At 40.4% G+C, this 18929-nt stretch overlaps 2 protein-coding genes across 4 annotated transcripts in view; one reads left to right on the forward strand and one right to left on the reverse strand.

The window, feature by feature from the left end:
- The window catches only part of LOC145457346 (L-threonine ammonia-lyase-like), a 237168-nt gene that overhangs the window by 160759 nt on the left and 57480 nt on the right, over positions 1-18929 (reverse strand). Inside the window, exon 10 of one of the 2 annotated variants that reach the window (XR_013920851.1) lies at positions 5473-5666. The exons of the other annotated variant lie outside the window; for it this stretch is intronic. The gene's annotated coding sequence lies outside the window, so the exon portion shown is untranslated. Of the gene's footprint in view, positions 1-5472; positions 5667-18929 lie in introns of those variants that run through there. 2 annotated transcript variants of the gene reach the window in all.
- Positions 577-5212, forward strand: LOC145457348 (hydroxylysine kinase-like). Of its 2 annotated transcripts, XM_080335542.1 has the most exons (6): positions 577-730; positions 1561-1773; positions 2344-2454; positions 3074-3216; positions 3736-3913; positions 4585-5212. In XM_080335542.1, the coding sequence occupies exons 2-6, from the start codon at positions 1569-1571 to the stop codon at positions 5013-5015; spliced, it is 1068 nt and encodes a 355-aa protein (XP_080191668.1). In that variant the 5' UTR covers positions 577-730; positions 1561-1568; the 3' UTR covers positions 5016-5212. The 2 variants fall into 2 exon arrangements, with proteins under 2 accessions (XP_080191668.1, XP_080191669.1); XM_080335543.1 differs by lacking the exon at positions 2344-2454.

The raw sequence follows: 18929 nt of genomic DNA on the forward strand, positions 1-18929 counted from the left end.
AGTAGTACTTCACAAATACTACAAGTTCGTTACATGGTACAAATCCTGTATAAGGTCAATTTTCTCACTACATTTGTTTAGTGAGTTATACTTTCAATTAAGTAGCATAATAACAAATTCTGTAATAAGTTCAAGTAATTTTTCTAAGCTGGGCTTAGCATGTGGCTTATTTCCATGCGGGTAGGGCTGCGATATTCTAATCAAAAGATTCCGGCTACGATTTATGCTGCATGTCCTATTTCTTGCCTTCAATTTATTTTAGTGCAGTATGTTCATTTGCTTACACGTTCATTTTTCCGTTTATAATAAAATGTCCCATGCGGGATTCAAACAGTTTGATTGTCGAGTACACCAGGTGATTTTAGCAGTATTGAGAGGACAGAACGGAGGTCGACATGTACGCCAGATTATTTAGTATTCTATATCAGGCCGCAGTGAAGTATCACCTAGATCGGAAACACCTAAATATAAAGCACAATCGGCATCATCTAGGACATTTTACGTGGGATCTTTTTTGACGAAAAAAGTGTTGTCTTTTCTGATTTCAACGACATGAAAAAAATTACAGTGTAATTCATCATTATTCAGAGTCACTAGGTGGTGATATTTACCGCAAGCTATTGAACGTAGTCTGAGTCGAATATCGAATGATTTGCATCCAAGCTACCAGCTACCATATGACGTATGGTATAAGTGCCCGGAGGCTTATCAACCAAAAGCTGTATTGGAGGTGAGGCAGTGCATCAATGGAATAGGTAGTCAATAGGATATTTACTATTTAGCCGTCATCGTTTTAGTTTTATAGTACTTACTAAGCGCACAAGCACGCATTCAGCAACCGCAACCTACAATATCAACAAAATACGAAGGTTGCTAATAGAATAGAATCCTGCCGTGCTGACATTCGCGGTTTTTGACAGATTTGTTAAATTCGAAAACGAAATGACGGTAGCGAGTCGTATAATGAGAGCAAAAAATAAGGCAGGACCGACAGGACTGGTCATTGGTCAGTGGTATTCTAGTCGTTTGGTCATCACTTTGACTCGACTCCCGATTTACCCACTTTCTTCGTTAATGTTGGGGTGTTGACTAAAAAAAGGTCATCACTTTCCCTCGACTCCCGAATGACCCCCTCGAACGTCCATATCACTTATTTCACGTCATTTATGCCGATTTCCAGTTGAACCTGTCCATAATCCTAGCTGTAAAAGCTGTAAAGGAGTACGAATTGTCATGAAGTAGGACATTTAGGCATCCTCGGAGGACATCTTCAATTTCCTCAAAAAGGAGGCCAAATCCTAACAAAGGAGGACGTATGGACTGTCATATTTCGTATAAATAGTCCTCTTAGCTTTCACATATGTGGTCGGAATGAGTCGAGGACTGCTTTTAAACAGTTTGGTTAGGTCCAACTTTTGCAGGATTGTGATGTACGCTTAGTCAAATTGGCCTGACCATGAACTCTATATTACGTCAGTCAGAAAGCGTTCTAACTATGGGGCGATACGCTCCGGGTGTTTCAACGCAGAAGTTGTTCTAACTCTTATGGTGATCTCTCAGGCAATCTCATGGATACAGATTATCAGATACCCGTGAATGAAGTCCAGCGTATTCTTATCAACGATTTCGACATTTTCCCGAAGTCAATACATCAGCAATACGGATTTCTCTGTCAAAACTTTATAGTTGCTGCGGGGAAAGATGCAATGGCCGCGGCTTGCCACGAGAAGTTCATTATAAAGTTCGTACGAAACGATGACAGGAGCATTTGTGGTATGTTAAAAATCCGTCGTCACGTAATAAGAGACTGTTCAGTTCTATCATATAAGCAAGATGAAAATTTGGAAAGGTCGCTTGCAAATTTGGGGATACAGGCGAGAGGCGATGATCTTTTTCAATATAGACGCGACGTCGCCGATCCATTTAACATAGGGAAACAGAATAATTCACGATGTTCGAGTTCAATTTTTCTTTATTTTCTTTTGTATGGGAGGAGCCCTTGCCCTCTGGGTAAGCCGTCTCTAATATTATTATATTCTGAATCTGACTGCATGTTTAATGGAAAACGTCCACAGTATTCTCAGTCCAGCAATCGTATGTGAAACAGTACGTTTGCAGCCAAGCCAAAGGCATGTGGGTCATTGTAATATCTGTTTAAATTAAGACTTATATGGCCTGCACCTATACTGGTTTCCATTTTCATAATGTTTGTTGATGTTGTACGTATGGGGTCACATAGAAAACATTGCATTGGGCTTTCGTCGCGCGGATGTTTCATTGCCGTTACTTTATTCGCGGGTTCGATCTCGAATCGTTTTTCGATAATGAAACCAAATTTTTCAGCCGGGTTAGGTTTGCAACACGCCATGCAGATGCACCTGAGAGCGGACAATATCAACGTATCTCAACCAACACCAACAAAGTGCGGTCAAACGACCATGAAATATACAGCTCGTAAGTCAATTAATGTCGTGCTCGTTACAACTAGGCTTACATAATGTTATGGCCGATGAAGTGTCACTAACCGACAACCAACCAGTGTCGATGTATGGTATAAACTTGCTTGTTGTAATTGGGGAGCCGCCACAACATTTACTTTTGCCCAATTGTTTCTGGCGTTTAAAAGGGTAGAACTAGTAACTACGTTGCATTTCATTACGATATATAACTTGAACTATGTGACTCTATTGACCCCATCAAGTACAAATCGAAGAATGCGGTTCACTCCCACTCTTCGCATAAACGGAATTGAGACTATCAATTCAAAGAGGTTGAAAAGTAAGTCATATATTTGCATACTGGGAAAACCAAGTGACAAAAATCACCCAAATTACCGCAGTCTAGCTCAAAACGGCATGAAAAGAAAAGTATCAATAGCAAATGCTGTAATACATATAATATTGTGGATTACGACTTAGAAAAACACGATTGCCAATCCACGATATAGGTATTTCCCGCAGTTGATTTGAATTTTATATCGATAGTGATATTTTTCAAAATCTCCAGCCGGACCGAATGCAGGCCTGTACGCGCAACTGCGTGAGGTGGTTGATTATGCGCATTTAATTTTCAGCCAACGGCAGGGAGTACGTAGTTCAATTGTTGACGTTTTTGGAGGGCGTGGTACTTGTGGAGGCTATTCTCACGAAGCATGATATGGAAACGTTGGCATCCAAGATAGGAAGATTCGTTGGTCGGGTACACGCATCGCTACTGGTAATGTTTTGAATGCGATTCGAGTGTTTATTTTATTCTGTCTATTCCTGCGAACTCTTAGGCATAGAGCGGTGTGGTGATACAGATGTTCAACCGCGTTGTGATGACTCTATCTGGAATTGAATAAGCGCATGTGAAGTGTGTCATTGATAATACAAATTCTGTCGTCAAATGCTCCCTGATCGTACGTGCGCTATTTGCAACTATATCTACTCGAATATGATTGCGGGTTTTGGAATTATATTCTTGCCGTTCCAATTTTGACAGGTGTATATCGATGATAACTCAAATTTTCAATCCGACATTAGTTCAGTTTTTTAGCAATGTCACCCTTCCCAACCACCACGAGATCACGATAAAATGAAAATATAGGGAGGAGTCGAAACGACTTGTACTACAGTCTTTCAATCATGACAATCCTCTTCCATTATGTTGCCAATAGTGTCAGTGTTTCAGCTCGATTTTAGTTGGCTGATGACGTGTTGCGCGCAATCATAAAACGAATATTTCAAATCACAGAGTTTGCAGTACGATGTCAGCAATTTGATCGGAGGCAATGATTACCATGCCGAAAATGCGCTATGCTTTCGTAACAAGCTCCGGTACGTTAAAGATGAGGAATTGAAAAAGCTGATGGAGAAGTATTTGGATTCGTTCGAGATCAACTTTATACCACGCTTGCAGTCGTTACGTAGAGGTATATATATATATATATTTTTTATCACGGTATTTCGCCTGATTCAATAACTATATACTGGACCCGATGTCATGGGTGCAGGATTTGCAGTTTGCATTGGCCACCAGTATGACTAGGGTTGCGTTTAAAACAAATAGTTGTTTAAAACACTTTTGTTTAAAACATGTTTTAAACAGTGTTTTAAACTATAAGGCCCTTTAGAAAATTGTGTTTTTTAAAGCTGTGTTATTATGCCATAATTGTATAAAGACTTTCCAAAAACATGTTGTATGACTCTACGGAGGATTACCACCCAATATAGCCGATTCCGATTCATAGTTATTGCTCTGTATAAGTTCGAATTTCATATTTGAGAATTTTCTCATCAACAGTCATAAACCTTCCATGCCATTAAACTATCCGTTGGTATTGCTATAGCTTTCTGGTTGCATTTTGTGATATGACGATAAGGAGGGCGCGAATTTTTTCACGTGTCTAAAAAAGTTTGAGAACCCCTGACTTAGATGAATTGAGAGTAATCCGTTCATGACGGGGTGGCGGCGTCTGACAAGTGACAACATGTTTCCAAGGCCCTCATAAGCTCCAAGTCCAGTCCAAATTAGTGCTATCTATCTTGTGTTCTTTTCCTCTCGAATCACGAATTAAAGTTGCTCAATTTCTCTTTGGAACAGTATTTGCTCACTGCGACATCAGCAATGGAAACTTGATTGTTAATAAACGCAACGAATGGGAGATTGTCGGACTCATTGACTTTGAAGACAGCTACCACGGATATGTAGTCGGCGATTTAGGAATCTGTATTGCGTATCTGCTATTGCAAGCTGCCGGTACTCCGGAGTTTGATTTGACAGATATATCTACCAGAGCGATAAAGGAGTATTCCCATGTTCTTCCCCTCGACACTGACGAAAAAGCAGTTCTGTACGATGTAGTTGTATCACGCGTTGTGGTGTCATATGTTACCGCGTGCGAAAAGGTATATTTTGATCCGGAAAACGAGGAATTTTGGCGTCGTCAATCCCTACACGCCCCAATTATTTTGAAGAAGTTTATCCAACTCGGTAGAAAAGATTTGGAACAAGCGTGGTTTCAACAGATCTGACCCCATCAAATTTACGAGGTCTGCTTGTGTGGACAGTTGGTAGTCATTGCATTGAAGTAACATAGAGTCATCGTAGTGGTGTTAGTGGCGTCTGTCGACCCCATCCTACACTATTCAATTCCATTTTTTTTTCTACTGTACTTTCACATTTATTTGCAAATTATGTTGTTGCAATACCCTTTACACTTCACAGTCAATTGAATCGTTGATTATTGTCTCAACGCAAGAGGGAAGAGACGGAAGTGGTAGTAAAAGTAGTTGTGATGGTCATCATCGTCATTTATTAAATTTTTTATCAAATCAATACACCGGCCCACGACGTGATTTTGAGCGGCCCGCAGATGGACTCGAGTCGAGTCGAGTCATTTCAGTATTTTGAGAAAATGACCAGAGGTGGTCAGTAACGAAGTACTTCTACATTTTGAAGTACTTGAAGTAGATTTTGCCCACTCACACTACTTATCAATTAGTTATGATTTTAGACTACTTCTACTTCTACTTGATAGTTTTCAGTTTTGTAGGCAAAAATAAGCCTAGAATACCTACTTACTTACTTGTGAACCACCACTCTTACTTCTACTTGAGTAGAAGTTCCGGCGTTACTTCTACTTGAGTAGCGACGGTGACTACTTTGACCACCTCTGAAAATGACTCGAGTCATTAAAACCCTGCTGGAATCATTGTGCCCAGCCCCAGTTACCATATTTTATTATTCGATAAAGAGGACATTCAATTTCTTCAAGCTACAAAAAGATAGGGTTACCATACGTCCTCCTTTAGGAGCATTTGTCCTCATTTTTCGGGAAATTGAAATGTCCTCCGAGAACGCCTAATAGTCCTCCTTTTTGGCAATTCGTCCTTCTTTACAGCTTTTACAGCTAGGGTAATAGACGGGGTCAACTGAAGATCGGCATAAAATACGCGAAAAACGTAATACGGACGTTCGGGCGGGTCATTCTGGAGTCGCATGAAAGTGATGACTTTTTTTAGTTATCACTAAAGGGCGATTTTTTTACCTGAAAAAGAAAAATTTTGACCTAAAAATTCAAAATTTCGACTTTTTCTTGTCTAAACAAACTGGATTTTGACCAAATTTTGACCTAACGTGTGCAAATTAGGTGTTTTCCCACATGATGTTGAAATTGTGCCACTTATCTTCATTTCTGGTTAAAACTGGCTATCATAATGAAGTAGTTTGGCATGAAAAAAACGTTTTAGGCTTAGAAACAGACCAATTTTTACACGAAAAAGTAGTAACGAAATCTGGCCCCATGAAGAATTCCAGTAGGTAGGCTGCAATACGTATTCTGCTAGAAATAATTAAAATTTGTTGTAGTACAACGAGAAATACTTTCCTACATTCTTGGGTAGAGCGTGTAGGGGAGACCGGGGACAAATGTAACTAGGGGCAAATGTAACAATTGACCTCACCGCTAGTAGGATGGAGAAATCAGCTTGATATTTTAACCCTTTGCGACCGGCGGACCAGTATACTGGTCCGCGATTGTTTAACACGGAGGAGTCGTTATTTATTCTAAGATAGCTCGACCTGCGTTACTTTCTAAACGGTAAATTTTGACCCTTGAGTAAAGTTTTTCTGGTCTGGAATAATTTGTCTAGACGAATGGTACCTCAAGTAGTTACAACGTACTATATGTAGCTGGAACAATGTTACTATAGTCTACCGTGATGATAGAAAGAATAGGACTTGCATCGCCGGGAAGGTACCATACTGAGACACTAATCATGGTCGAGCGTGTCAGGGGCAATCGTAACACTCTGTTACTTTTGCCCCGTTACAATATGTTATCAATTCTGAATGTCTTTGTTCATATGTTGGACGTTGGTTTTACCATTCATCTACTGCAGAATAATCTTGCAACAGCCAGAAGTTCACCAGAACAGATACTACCTTGCGATACCAATTCTAACATGATCATCTGTCGAAACGGCCATACAATAGTGGTGATGTGAATCTGACGGTCCGGTTATTTTCGTGATTCAACCACCCCTTCTCATGCTGATGGACTTTTGGTGTGTCGAACTTGACTGAATTCTCGTCCTCTGACTTTGATCATGGCCAACTTACATTTTGATTTTGATGTGAACAATTTATTTTAATTTTGTACAGCACAGAAGAATGTCATTATAGCTTTGACGCCACACAATGCTGCGTCCTCGTTTTGCTATACTATCATCGGCCCATTCAACCAAGATATGTTAGCCAGGTCGGTTTCGCACCTTCGCAGGTGACCAAATGCCCAACCCATTATGTACGCTGAACAACAGAACCTTGGTAGAAGAGGCCGAATATGTGTAGGGAGATGATGGAATGAATGTGTCTCTTGTACACTTTAAGCTTGAACAAGACACGAAGGGTGATATTGCATTCAGATGCCATAAATGCGATGGATCGTAGCCTGGAAGCGTTCGAACGTCTCTTCCTTTTGTTTCATGCAATATTACAATTTGTGCTTCCGTTTTCGTTGTTGATTTCGTTTGTGTTTAGTTATAAATAACACTGTTACAATTGCCCCGCAAGGGTGGTACAATTGCCCCTGGGTACGGGGCGATTGTAACATTTGAGCAGCGATTTTTGCGACCCAAAATTTCCATGATTGATTGTTGATTGAGTTCCAATTTAGTTTTTATATCAACTATCGAGTTGTTGGCTTATTTTTATAGAAATTTGGAAGTGAAATTTCCACGAGAAAAACACCTAATGTTGGAAAATACAAAAAGTGTTACAATTGTCCCCGGTCTCCCCTATGTCTTTACTAAGAAGCTTGCCAAGAATGGAGAAAGAACGTTCAACAGCAGCAGTTGTTGGCTGACAACACTCAAGTTGTGCGTACACTGCTGGTGACACACCGTGTTGCTTCATTCTGACAATGTTGTCTACATCATAATTTTTCATCATGCGCTTCTTCATATAAGAACGATGCAATGCCCAAGAAGTCTTTCTTCAGTTAGGACAGGGGTGGGCAATAGGGTTGTTCAGATTTGAAAAATTGTCAGGAAACTTCGATGCTTGTGACCCAAATGAAGGTTTAGCACATAAAAACACTTTTATGACCAATTCTGGTCATCTTCGTCGTGATCTTCTATCCCCGAAAGCCCCCCAAAGATCCATGGGGCAATTCTCCTTACTACTGGATATGCAATGTTGACCACGTCACTGGTTTATAGCTTTTGTGACGTTATCAGTTGAAAACGACCGTGTAGAGATGATATATTGCAATAAAATAGCCATGATTTCAAAATTGTACTGAACTGCAGTCCCATAAAGGCCACATGCGTAACGATTTCACTCTGCAAAACCTGTCTATCATGCTCATGGGAATCATGTATTGGTGCACCATTGACATCGGCTTGCTTTGGATCGTACATTAAAGAAGCGCCGTTGGGTTGCAATTCGTCAACAAATACTGATATTCCCAGCTAGTTTTCATCCATAAGATATTATTCAAAGGTATGTAATGTCAGTAATACTTTTCTCAACTTCAAATCATCTGTAAAATACCGAGTTATCTTATTTTATGGTAGACTGCAATTTAGTTGAAGAAGAATGCCTGAAACAATGCATCAACACAATGTTCAGCGCTTGCCTTATAGATATTCTTGTCATATTCCATGCGTTGTCAACCTCTTCAACAGTTGGAAGGACACAGTCCTGCGTTGTGGTAGTTTCGGGGCAATTTTCTTTCAGATATGGCGGGTGTAGTAGCACCTCATCTAGAGTCGGTAACTTGGAGTGACTAATAAACTCAGATAAATATCCTTCCGAATAGTGGCCAGAATATCAGACCAAATAGCGGACAGACCTGAATCTTGTTCATGATTGGCCCGCAAAACCCATATCCGCTTTGTTTCAGACTTTCTTCTGCAACTAAATTGCAGTCTACCTTAAAGTAAGATAACTCGGTATTTTACAGATGATTTGAAGTTGAGAAAAGTATTACTGACATTACATACCTTTGAATAATATCTTATGGATGAAAACTAGCTGGGAATATCAGTATTTGTTGACGAATTGCAACCCAACGGCGCTTCTTCAATGTACGATCTAAAACAAGCCGATATCAATGGTGCAACCGATACATGATTCCCATGAGCATGATAGACAATTTGTGCAGTGTGAAATCGTTATGCATGTGGCCTTTATGGGACTGCATTTAAGTACAATTTTGAAATCATGGCTATTTTATTGCAATATATCATCTCTACACGGTCGTTTTCAACTGATAACTTCACAAAAGCTATAAACCGGTGACGTGGTCAACATTGCATATCCAGTGATAAGGAGAATTGCCCCATGGATCTTTGGGGGGTTTTCGGGGATAGAAGATCACGACGAAGATGACCAAAATTGCTCATAAAAGTGTTTTTATGTACTAAACCTTCATTTGGGTCACAAGCATCGAAGTTTCCTGACAATTTTTCAACTCTGAACAACCCTAGTGGGCAATTATTTTCCTCAGCGGGCCAAATTAGAAAAAAAAATACGTTGGCGGGCTGAGTGCAAAAATTTAGCTATATTCTTCAGCTTATGTCAATTTTATTTCTAAATTACATTGTTAATAAATGCTTCTCAGTGAATGTGTTGATATTAGGTGAGGTTAATCAAAAAATATATCTTAGCTGTCATGATTCGAAACAATGTGAAATATGATAAATTTTAGATCTCTTGAAGCCCTTATCCACCTTCTTCCATTAAGACTCTTAGGCTGCGTTCATCGTTTGTTTTGATACCTATAGTGCAGTGGTTCCCAACCTTTTTCCATCCGCGTACCACTTCGAGGTTTTATGTAGTGCTCGCGTACCACCTACATAATTTACGCACGACGTAGGCGGTAAAAAAGTTTTAACCATTTATGACGGCATAATCACGTAATTGGATATGTGGGGTGTAGGGCGATTTTTACCTAAAAATTGGAGGATTTTGACCAAATTTTGACTTCACGTACGCAAATTAGGTGTTTTCGCACATAATGTTAAAATTGTACTACTTATATTCAATTTTGGTAAGGACTGTCTGTCGGCCTGAAAAAGCCTTTTTGACTTAAAAACTGACAAATTTTGACATGAAAAAACATTATTCTAACGGTATCCGGCCAAGTAGTTACACCACGTTTTATGGAGGAGCTAATTAAAATTTGTTGTAGTACAACGAAAGATACTTTCTTATATTCTCGGGTGGAAATTGTCTGTCCTTACTTAGTAGCTTGCCAAGAATGGAGAAATAGCCTACCGTTTAACAGCGGTGTAGTTGTTGGTTGACAACACTGAAACTGTGCGTACACTGCTGGTGACCCACCATGGTGCTTCATTCTGACAATGTTGTCATTCATACTTCACAATTATTCATCCTGCGCTTCTTGATAAAACATCCATGCAATGCCCAAGCAGTCTTGCTTCAGTTACGATATTACGATGCGTTGAGAATAACACCATATCAATTGTCAACCTATTTGTTTCGTTTGACAATTTATGATCCACGATGAGCAGACAATGGGCCGCCTACAACGGTAGGCCTATGAAGTATGGCTTCAAGATTTAAAATATCGAATCTACTATACAAACGAAATGGAGGGGTCAAAAATCTTTTGACTTTGTAAACAGTTTTGACAATTTTTTGACTTAACGCTCAATTTTGTAAAAAAAATAGCCCTACTAATACCAAATTTTATTAAACTAGGCATTATCAGCCCGGGTTGATGAGATGCATGGAATTGTTTTTTCACCACCAGTCAAGAAACTTCAAAAAAATTCCAAATGAAACCCACCTGGACTAATAACTTCCTTCGGTCGAAAAAAAAAACAGAATTCACTCGCGTACCACCTGGAAGACCTTCGCGTACCACTAATGGTACGCGTACCACAGGTTGGGAACCACTGCTATAGTGAAACCAGTCGTCAAAACCAACCCGTTCATATCACTGAGCTATATAAACACTGGAGTGCGCTACTCGCGATATTTGCGTGATCCATTGGCCGCCATCTTTGGGTTAAGTTGATAGCTGCGCGTTAAGCTGGTGGTTAAGGCAAAAGTTGTTGGGTGATGTGACTGTATTGAATACTCCTTGGCCTGGAGGCATCAATTTCGATGGTTCGGACAAGATAAGGTTATATATGTGTCACCGTGTGTATTCATTTGCAAATATCTTCCTGATGTAGATTGCTAAACTCGGAGAGCTTGGTGATATTGTCTTCAGCTTCAGTTTCAGGTAGGCTACTGTGTATGGCAATTTGATTTGGATATAACGCCATTAATCCTGAGGGAGCTTGCTGATGTTGTCTTTTTACTCATTATAGCTTCAGTTTCATGTACTGCGTCCTCGAATTGTTGATACAAGCACACACTGTAATTTACTATTACAAATCTTGAAAACCAACAAACAGCCACATTTCAAGTGTAAATAATTAACCAAGCTATCCACTGATTGCAATGGATAATGCCAGTTTTGTTGTTATCTTCCAGGTACTGTATCTATAGGTACAGTAGTAAAAGCATCTATGGCTATATGACCACCAGCTTCAAGTTACTACCAGAGACTGCCTCAGAATCACCCGGGCCTCGATTCGAAATCTTCTCACTACAATGGCGCTGATGTCAATGCGATATTGCTGCCAGCTACGTGGTGGCTATGAATACCACTGACGAAGGAAAATTCAGCATCATGTGACATCGCAAAAGCACAGCTACCATCAAATTTATACCATCTAATTGTTATTCTACTTATTCACTGTGTCGAAGCAGTTCAAATAAATCCTAGAAAGTGAAAGTGAGGATAGTGGGTTAGCGATCTCTGCAGAGGTGATCAAATGATATAGAAATAATATATTTATATCATTGAATGAGAGAAACAAGATCAATGCACGAGTCCTTATTTAGATCGGGGTGAAATTGCCTAGTGCTCACTGAAATTGACGCTATGTTGGTTACAGCAATTTGCGCTCTCAAGAGTTTATTATCGTTATTGATTTTATAAGATTAATCATCGATGAAAAGATAGCAAGGTAACGCAACGGCCTGAGGTAATCTACACCCACCTGGGCCTATGCAAAGTAAAGAGGAGGCATGTACAGGGTACACTGGATGAAAACTGATAGAACTAAGATACCATATAAGGTCAAACGACAAAAAAAGATGGCGTGCGACGGAAAGCAAGGTCAATATATATGATCAGCCAGGAATTACGTAGTGACTGCCTATGATCCTTTCCTTGCCTGCTAGATGAAGCATTCCAACCTGGCTTTCGATCAACCATTTCTGGGATCACACGAAATACCGCGTTGTACTGTCTCGTGCAAAACTTTCGTTTTCAGTAACACGAAAAACTTTCGTTTTCAGTAACACCAGCTTCAGTTATGAAAAACGCAAGAATGATTTTTCTATTAAAATAAAAACAGAAATAAATTTATTGTTATTGACTTGACGTCGCCCTCGACGTAATTGAGGGTGATCTGAAAGTAAAATGTGGGATAAGTTGGGGCTTAATATCTGCGATCGAGGTACAATAAACTAACCGATTCTGATCGAAGTCGCAATTTAATAGACCTCCTTTTTTGTCGCGGCACAGTGACGTGGAAGGCCACCCCACTGCGGGAGTTGTTGATGCCTCTACTTTTTCTCTGATAGCAGAAAACGCAATACCAGTAAAGCCAGGCTCAGCGGGAAGTTTTCCATACCAGCGTCTTATCACACTCGGATGGGGAAGAGCGAGTTGAAAATTTTGATGCACAAAATTGTATGCCTTAGCAGAATAATACTGCAGCGCCATTGCAAATGATTGCATTTCTTCAGAGTATTTGACTCCTCTTCCACCAGCTTGTATCTTCATGCGCTGCAACAGCTCACTTGGTAGACGACCGAATTTTTGTGACATTACTTCTCTATAGAAATCGCTCATCAAATTTTTTTTTCAGAGATGCAATGACCTCATCCAGAGTTTTCACTTTTTTTCTCAGGTGGCATGTCCGCATTTTGGCAGCATGCAACCTCTTTGTTGAATGAGCTTTTGAGGAGAGGTACGTGCACAGTAACTGTGGTCATGGAGAACTGCTTCACCGGTTTCTGCTTTACAATGACGTTTCTTACCTTGAAGTGTTGCTAGTCTCGCTTGCCGTTTGTTGGAAGCCTAAAATTCACGAATTTCAAATCAATAAAGGCTAAGGCAGGGGTCACAAACACGCGGCCCGCGAGGTCATATTTTGCGGCCCGCAGCTTGATTTGAGATTTCGGAAGAAAGCAAAGAAAACGATTTTGAAATGCTGAAATTGACTACAGTTTCAACATATTGTTGTCGTTGTGTCAAAATAAGCTATTCTCATATGCCCAACATCACCATTCGTCACTAGCTAAAACGGCTTTGGCGATGGCAACAGCGTCTCATCCAGGGCTGTGGAGTCGGAGTCGGTACGTTTAAAGACTCATTAGTCGGAGTTGGAGTAGGCATATTGAAACTGTGGGGAGTGGAGTCGGGGATGGAGTCGGTATAATGAATATTTCCGAAGAGTGAGAGTTAGAGTCGGTGGTAAAATCTATCGACTCCACAGCCCTGATTCAATCGATATAGAATAATCAGTTGATATGAATGGGCTGGGCATATTGCCTTGACGTGCAATGGCTCAATCATTGAAAAGACCGAGACGGTTAGAAAACGGCATAGGGCAGTAGGCTCTCAAACTGGGGGGCGTGTCTAAAAAGTTTGAGAACCACTTGCTTCCCCACAAGATCAAGCTTTATATGAGATGGTCTTTCAGCTAGTAACGTATCTCGCTAGCCCCGATATTGATTTCCTATTCGCTGAAAAGCGTTTCCAGGTATCGTGCACAGCTCAGAGTTCAAAATAAAATGAAATTGATGATAATAACTTTTTGTTGTATTTGAATTCCTTTAATAAAATATTACTTCTTTTTTGGTCACTATGCCTATCACCTATGTTAGGTAGCACGGCGTTGTACTGACGTTAAGTAAAAAGTGGTTGCCTAGTTTATATTGATATTGAATTCATGCGGCCCGCGGCCGCTACGAAATTTGAAATGTGGCCCGCCACCCGTTTTGAGTTGGCGACCCCTGGGCTAGGGTAAGGGTATACTAATAGAAACTAAAACTTTAGAAGTAAATTTATAAATGTCTACTGTACCTTTGACCTCATGTACTTCGGAAAGTTCAGAAATCTCGTTGGCACCGCATTCTCCCTCAAACGTATCAACTGGCCCACACGGTAAATGGCACTTCCCGGAAAATGACTGACGATCTTGATGGAAGCCAGTTTTTTTCTTTTAATGTTTTCTAACCATCTTCCTTTCAGCGATTCATTAGTAGGAAAGCTGCATTATACGGAGCATTGTATGAAGCAAAGCACACCAAATAGACAATTCTTTGTTATGAGCTATGATAAAAGTAGAAGGGACATAAAATATCTTGTCTGATAAAATTATATATCCGTCACTTTTCACTCCATAGGCTATTGTATTCAAGATTGAGGCAGCCTTCTAAAGCTAAAGCACTTCAAAGGTAAACCTTGAAAAATAATACTGAATAAATAAATTGACAGTTTCGAACAACACTATGAGGACTATAGATGAACTCGACTATGGAATTAGCAAATTCCACAGTATTTGTTTAGCATCTTAAAAAGATATCCTTTTTAACCATGTTGAAGAAAAACCATAGGTCATTAATTGTATCTTTTCCCTGTAGTCCTGCTCATGCCCACATAGCATAAGCAAGAATTAAATACTAAACAGATTATTGGCCGAACTGCCTATACTCGATCATGGACAAAATACGAGGAGTGAGATGGACATTATTACAGATATTGATGATGAACATTACATAGCTGATATGTTGACACGGATTTCCGCTGGTAGTCTGGTCTGGTCATTTCATTCATTTAGCGGCAACGAAATGTTCTGCTATCACTATACCATGACCTATTCATTACAACTGTGGCGGATCTGGACATGTCTGGATGCTATGTTTATTCTGTTATTCACTTACCGGTGAAAAGTTCTGGGGTATCGACGCTTTACTATCGACTCTTCATCACTACTGCCGTCACTAATACTTCTTGCATACGACTCATTGGCTATCTTCTTCGGCCTTTTACTGCACCCACCCCGGCACAGCAAAGACTGCCATTACCACCTGATGAACGGACTATCTTCGACACCGCATGTCGAATTACACATAATATCAATATACTGACACGAGTTATTGGGCTGAAACAAATCCTGAGTGTTAGAATAATTAGTCATTCAAAGCTCTATACGCATAAAATACTACACGAATCAAATATATTTAAACACTGACCGCTTTTCCATAAGCCCCTGTACTAAATCACTTAACCGTGTACCCACAATGCATCTGCGCATGGGGATCACGCAAATTTGCTTAGCCGGAGATAGCAGTAGTTCGGGGCTTGGTTCATACAGCATGAAGTTCTCGAACCAGTACCAAATTTTGGCGTTCACACTCGAGTGATTTTGATATCTTGGCCTCAAAACATGAGCGTTCATATTTTAGCGTGGTTACGAAGACTTGCCGTTTTGCGGGCTCGTTATCGCGCTTATTAACGCGACGTTACATCTGCGATGGACGGTGTTTTGGTGTTGGCGCGAAATTCGTCAAACCTGCTCTCCAACCTGGTTTGAGCGTACGTTGACTAGCCAGTCTCTTTACAGAGTAGATGGAGGGTAATGTAATGCGTAGCCGTGGTATATTATGGAGACTGTAGGCAGTTGTTAAACTGGTGCAGGAGTGGAAGACGGAGAGAATTCAGGCCATGACCCTCGTCGGAAAACCGAATAAAGAAATAGTCACCATCATTTCGAATAGTTTAAACAAAATGGGAATGGAGAGATCTCCAGATTGCTGCTTTAAAAAGTTACAGGCCCTTAAGCGGGAATTCAGAAAGCATAAAGACAAAGTTACCAGCAGCTGAAGACAGACAAGACAAGCGGTTTAAACAGTGGATGCTGTTTCAGGTGAGTCATTCATTAAAAGGCTTGTCATGAGTTGCCACCTGTTAATCATGATACTTCATATTCCCATGATGAGTATGTAACAAACTTTGAAAATTTTTAGGGCGAAGAAAATGAGGAAGAGAGGAAACACAATGTTGAGATGTTACGAAGCTTACTTAATTGGCATTGGAACTCGAGCTGAACGCTATTCAATGTAAGTTGTTAGTGACTGTAAACACCAACTTACTCCGGTACCCTATGCAGCTGTTAAACTATTTGTATGTATAAGATAGTGACAAGCAATCAAAGTCTTAGGAAGTTTCACCTCAATGCTAGCAGTCACAAAGTGTTGCGAATATTTCCCGTAATTGCAATGCCAGGTCCCAGAAAAGATGAATATATTGTTTGCTGTGGAACTAATAAATCTATAATTATTTGTTGCAGCAGCATACAAGAAAATGAAGAAGAGGCTCCAGTTCCAGCCGTATACATGTACTGGTCGAAAGTGAATAAATATTTCATCTCCGAAGTCTATATTGCATGTGCTCTCAAATCGGGTTGCGTCTGAGTTTTCAGGGGTACGCGAGCAGCTCTGCTTTTCTGGCACTGACAAATTTCATCAACAGAGTCCTTGGAGTTTATGTGACAAGCAACAGAAAATCGAGCATGCTAAATGCAGCGTTCATTTAGGCCTAAATTGGCATGTAGCGTTACTGGCCTCACCTACATTAACTGTATATAGTGAATCAGTTTCTCCAAGTCGATGAGCTAATGCTAATAAGTGTAGCCGACTGAAGACCTCGGGTTAGTTAACTACCAGAACCAGTGTCATCTGCTTATAATTAAAGCAACTTGACTAGCCCTATTGCATTCTCCGCTCTTGCTTATGTCTGATATGGTAGAGTCCTATTTAGCCAGTGACAAAAAAAAAACGTTTCATCGTTTATTTATTTGGATAAACTGCTCTTAGCAGAAAGCTGAATGACTGTCGTGTCAAATCAACACAAAGCATATTTAAACATGTCGCGTACTCAAATACCAGACTCCAGATCACATTCAGTGCTGGTAGCTTCGATTTCGTCATCCACTACTTCTGTACTTCAGTAGGTGGCAACTCTGCTTAGTCCACGTTCTCTTCACAAAAGTTGTGCAATCTGATGCATGATGCTATCTGCAACAGAGCATTCACGGGCAAAGCACCACACCTCTTCAACAAACATCGCCAACGGTGCTGCAGCCGACCAAATGTCTGCTCCACTACTCGTCTTGCAGAACATAAATTCTAAAAATTGACTTTAGCTTATAGCCTAATGAAACAACAACATATCAGGCTTGTATCTACCTTGTTGAAATATTCCTCAGAGCGTCTACTGGGGTTGCTATAAGCTTTGATCAATCATACTGCAAGTACATTACGTTATGATTCATTGCTTCGAAGCAATCAAGAATAAGAGGTTCCTTAGGCCAACATCCATACAGGCCTGTTGATCAACAAACAGACGTGAGCAGAGCAGTCATCAGGTTCGCACAACTGCGCTATACCATATTGGCACTTTCCTGCATTCATAGAGTTCATCCTTCCAATACTTTGATATGAACGGGGAAGCGTCACACCAAACGGCGTCAAAATTTTCACCTCAAAACCAGTGCGTTCATTTAGCCGTCAATTGTGACGTCGATGTCGAAACCAATGCGTTCACCGTCACGTTGCGAAGTTCGCTTGCGTTCACATTGCTGGTTTTGGTAACGGATTTTCACAATCACTCGTGGCGAAACCAAACGATGAACGCAGCCTAAAACAGTGCATGGTTCTCAAATTTCCTTTAGGCACGCCTCCCTTTATGATAGTGAACAATTTCGCGTCCACTTATCATGATATCACAAAATATTAAACAGTGCAACCAGAATGCTAGCAATCCCAACCGATAGTTTAATGGCATGGAAGATTATGGCTGTTGATCAGAGAATTGTGAAATATCAAAGTCGGGCAATACACAGAGCCACAACAGTGAGCTAGGGGTATATCGGCAGAGCGCGAAAAAAATTCAAAAAACTTCGGCTTCGCGCCACCCTTCTGATGCTTTCACGTCTCCCAGTTCGAGAACCACTGCACTGAAATGCATATGCAATAGTCGAAAGCTTATTTTCTTGGTCGCTACCTTGGAAGCCGCGTGCAGGTTAAATAGCCTTTGTGTTGAGCGAACCGTGCAGTTTTTCTGAACTTCGCCCTACCCTTGACCGAGTGTTACGTACTTTTGTCATAAGACCGATATCCGTAATCTCGGCGACATGATCGACAAAAACTGAATGGATTGGTTTATCTTTACCCCTGACTCCATTATGCGTATTTAGTGCTCTAAATTCTAAATCTAAACCTTCTTTGAATTTCAGTTTTCGGTGATATAGATATGACGAGTAATATAGTAATCGCGAGCACTGACTGACTTGTTTTACGAATTAGGGATTTGGAAATATATCACGTCACAAATTGAAACAATACCGTATAGTGCGTAACGTCACAATGTGACAATGTCAACAAGGAAGGTTTGAACTAATTATGGAAAGAGTGGTTTCTTGTCACTTCAATTGCTGCTCATACTCTGCTTCATTCCCATTATTTTGAATTTGGATTACGTATGCCAGGTAGGCTACGTAGGCAGCGTAATCGTGGTATATTAATGAACAGGCTTCAAAGTAAACGAATTTCCTGTTCATTTGATACAGCCTACGGTTTTAGTCATCCAAAAAGCAAGTGTTATATTTTGAATTTCAAGCAACCTTTCGCGGGCCACACAGAATAGCTTCGCGGGCCGCACTTTGCCCAGGTCTGAGTTAGGATATTGCGGTACGTTGAACATAACACCATGTCCACCTATTTGTTTTATTTGACCGTTTATGATTCAAAATGAACAGACAATTGGCCGTTTACAGCGGTAGGCC

Source organism: Botryllus schlosseri, chromosome 15, assembly GCF_051294905.1.
Source record: "Botryllus schlosseri isolate E-star chromosome 15, Bs_hap1, whole genome shotgun sequence".
Classification (NCBI taxonomy): Eukaryota; Metazoa; Chordata; class Ascidiacea; order Stolidobranchia; family Styelidae; genus Botryllus; species Botryllus schlosseri.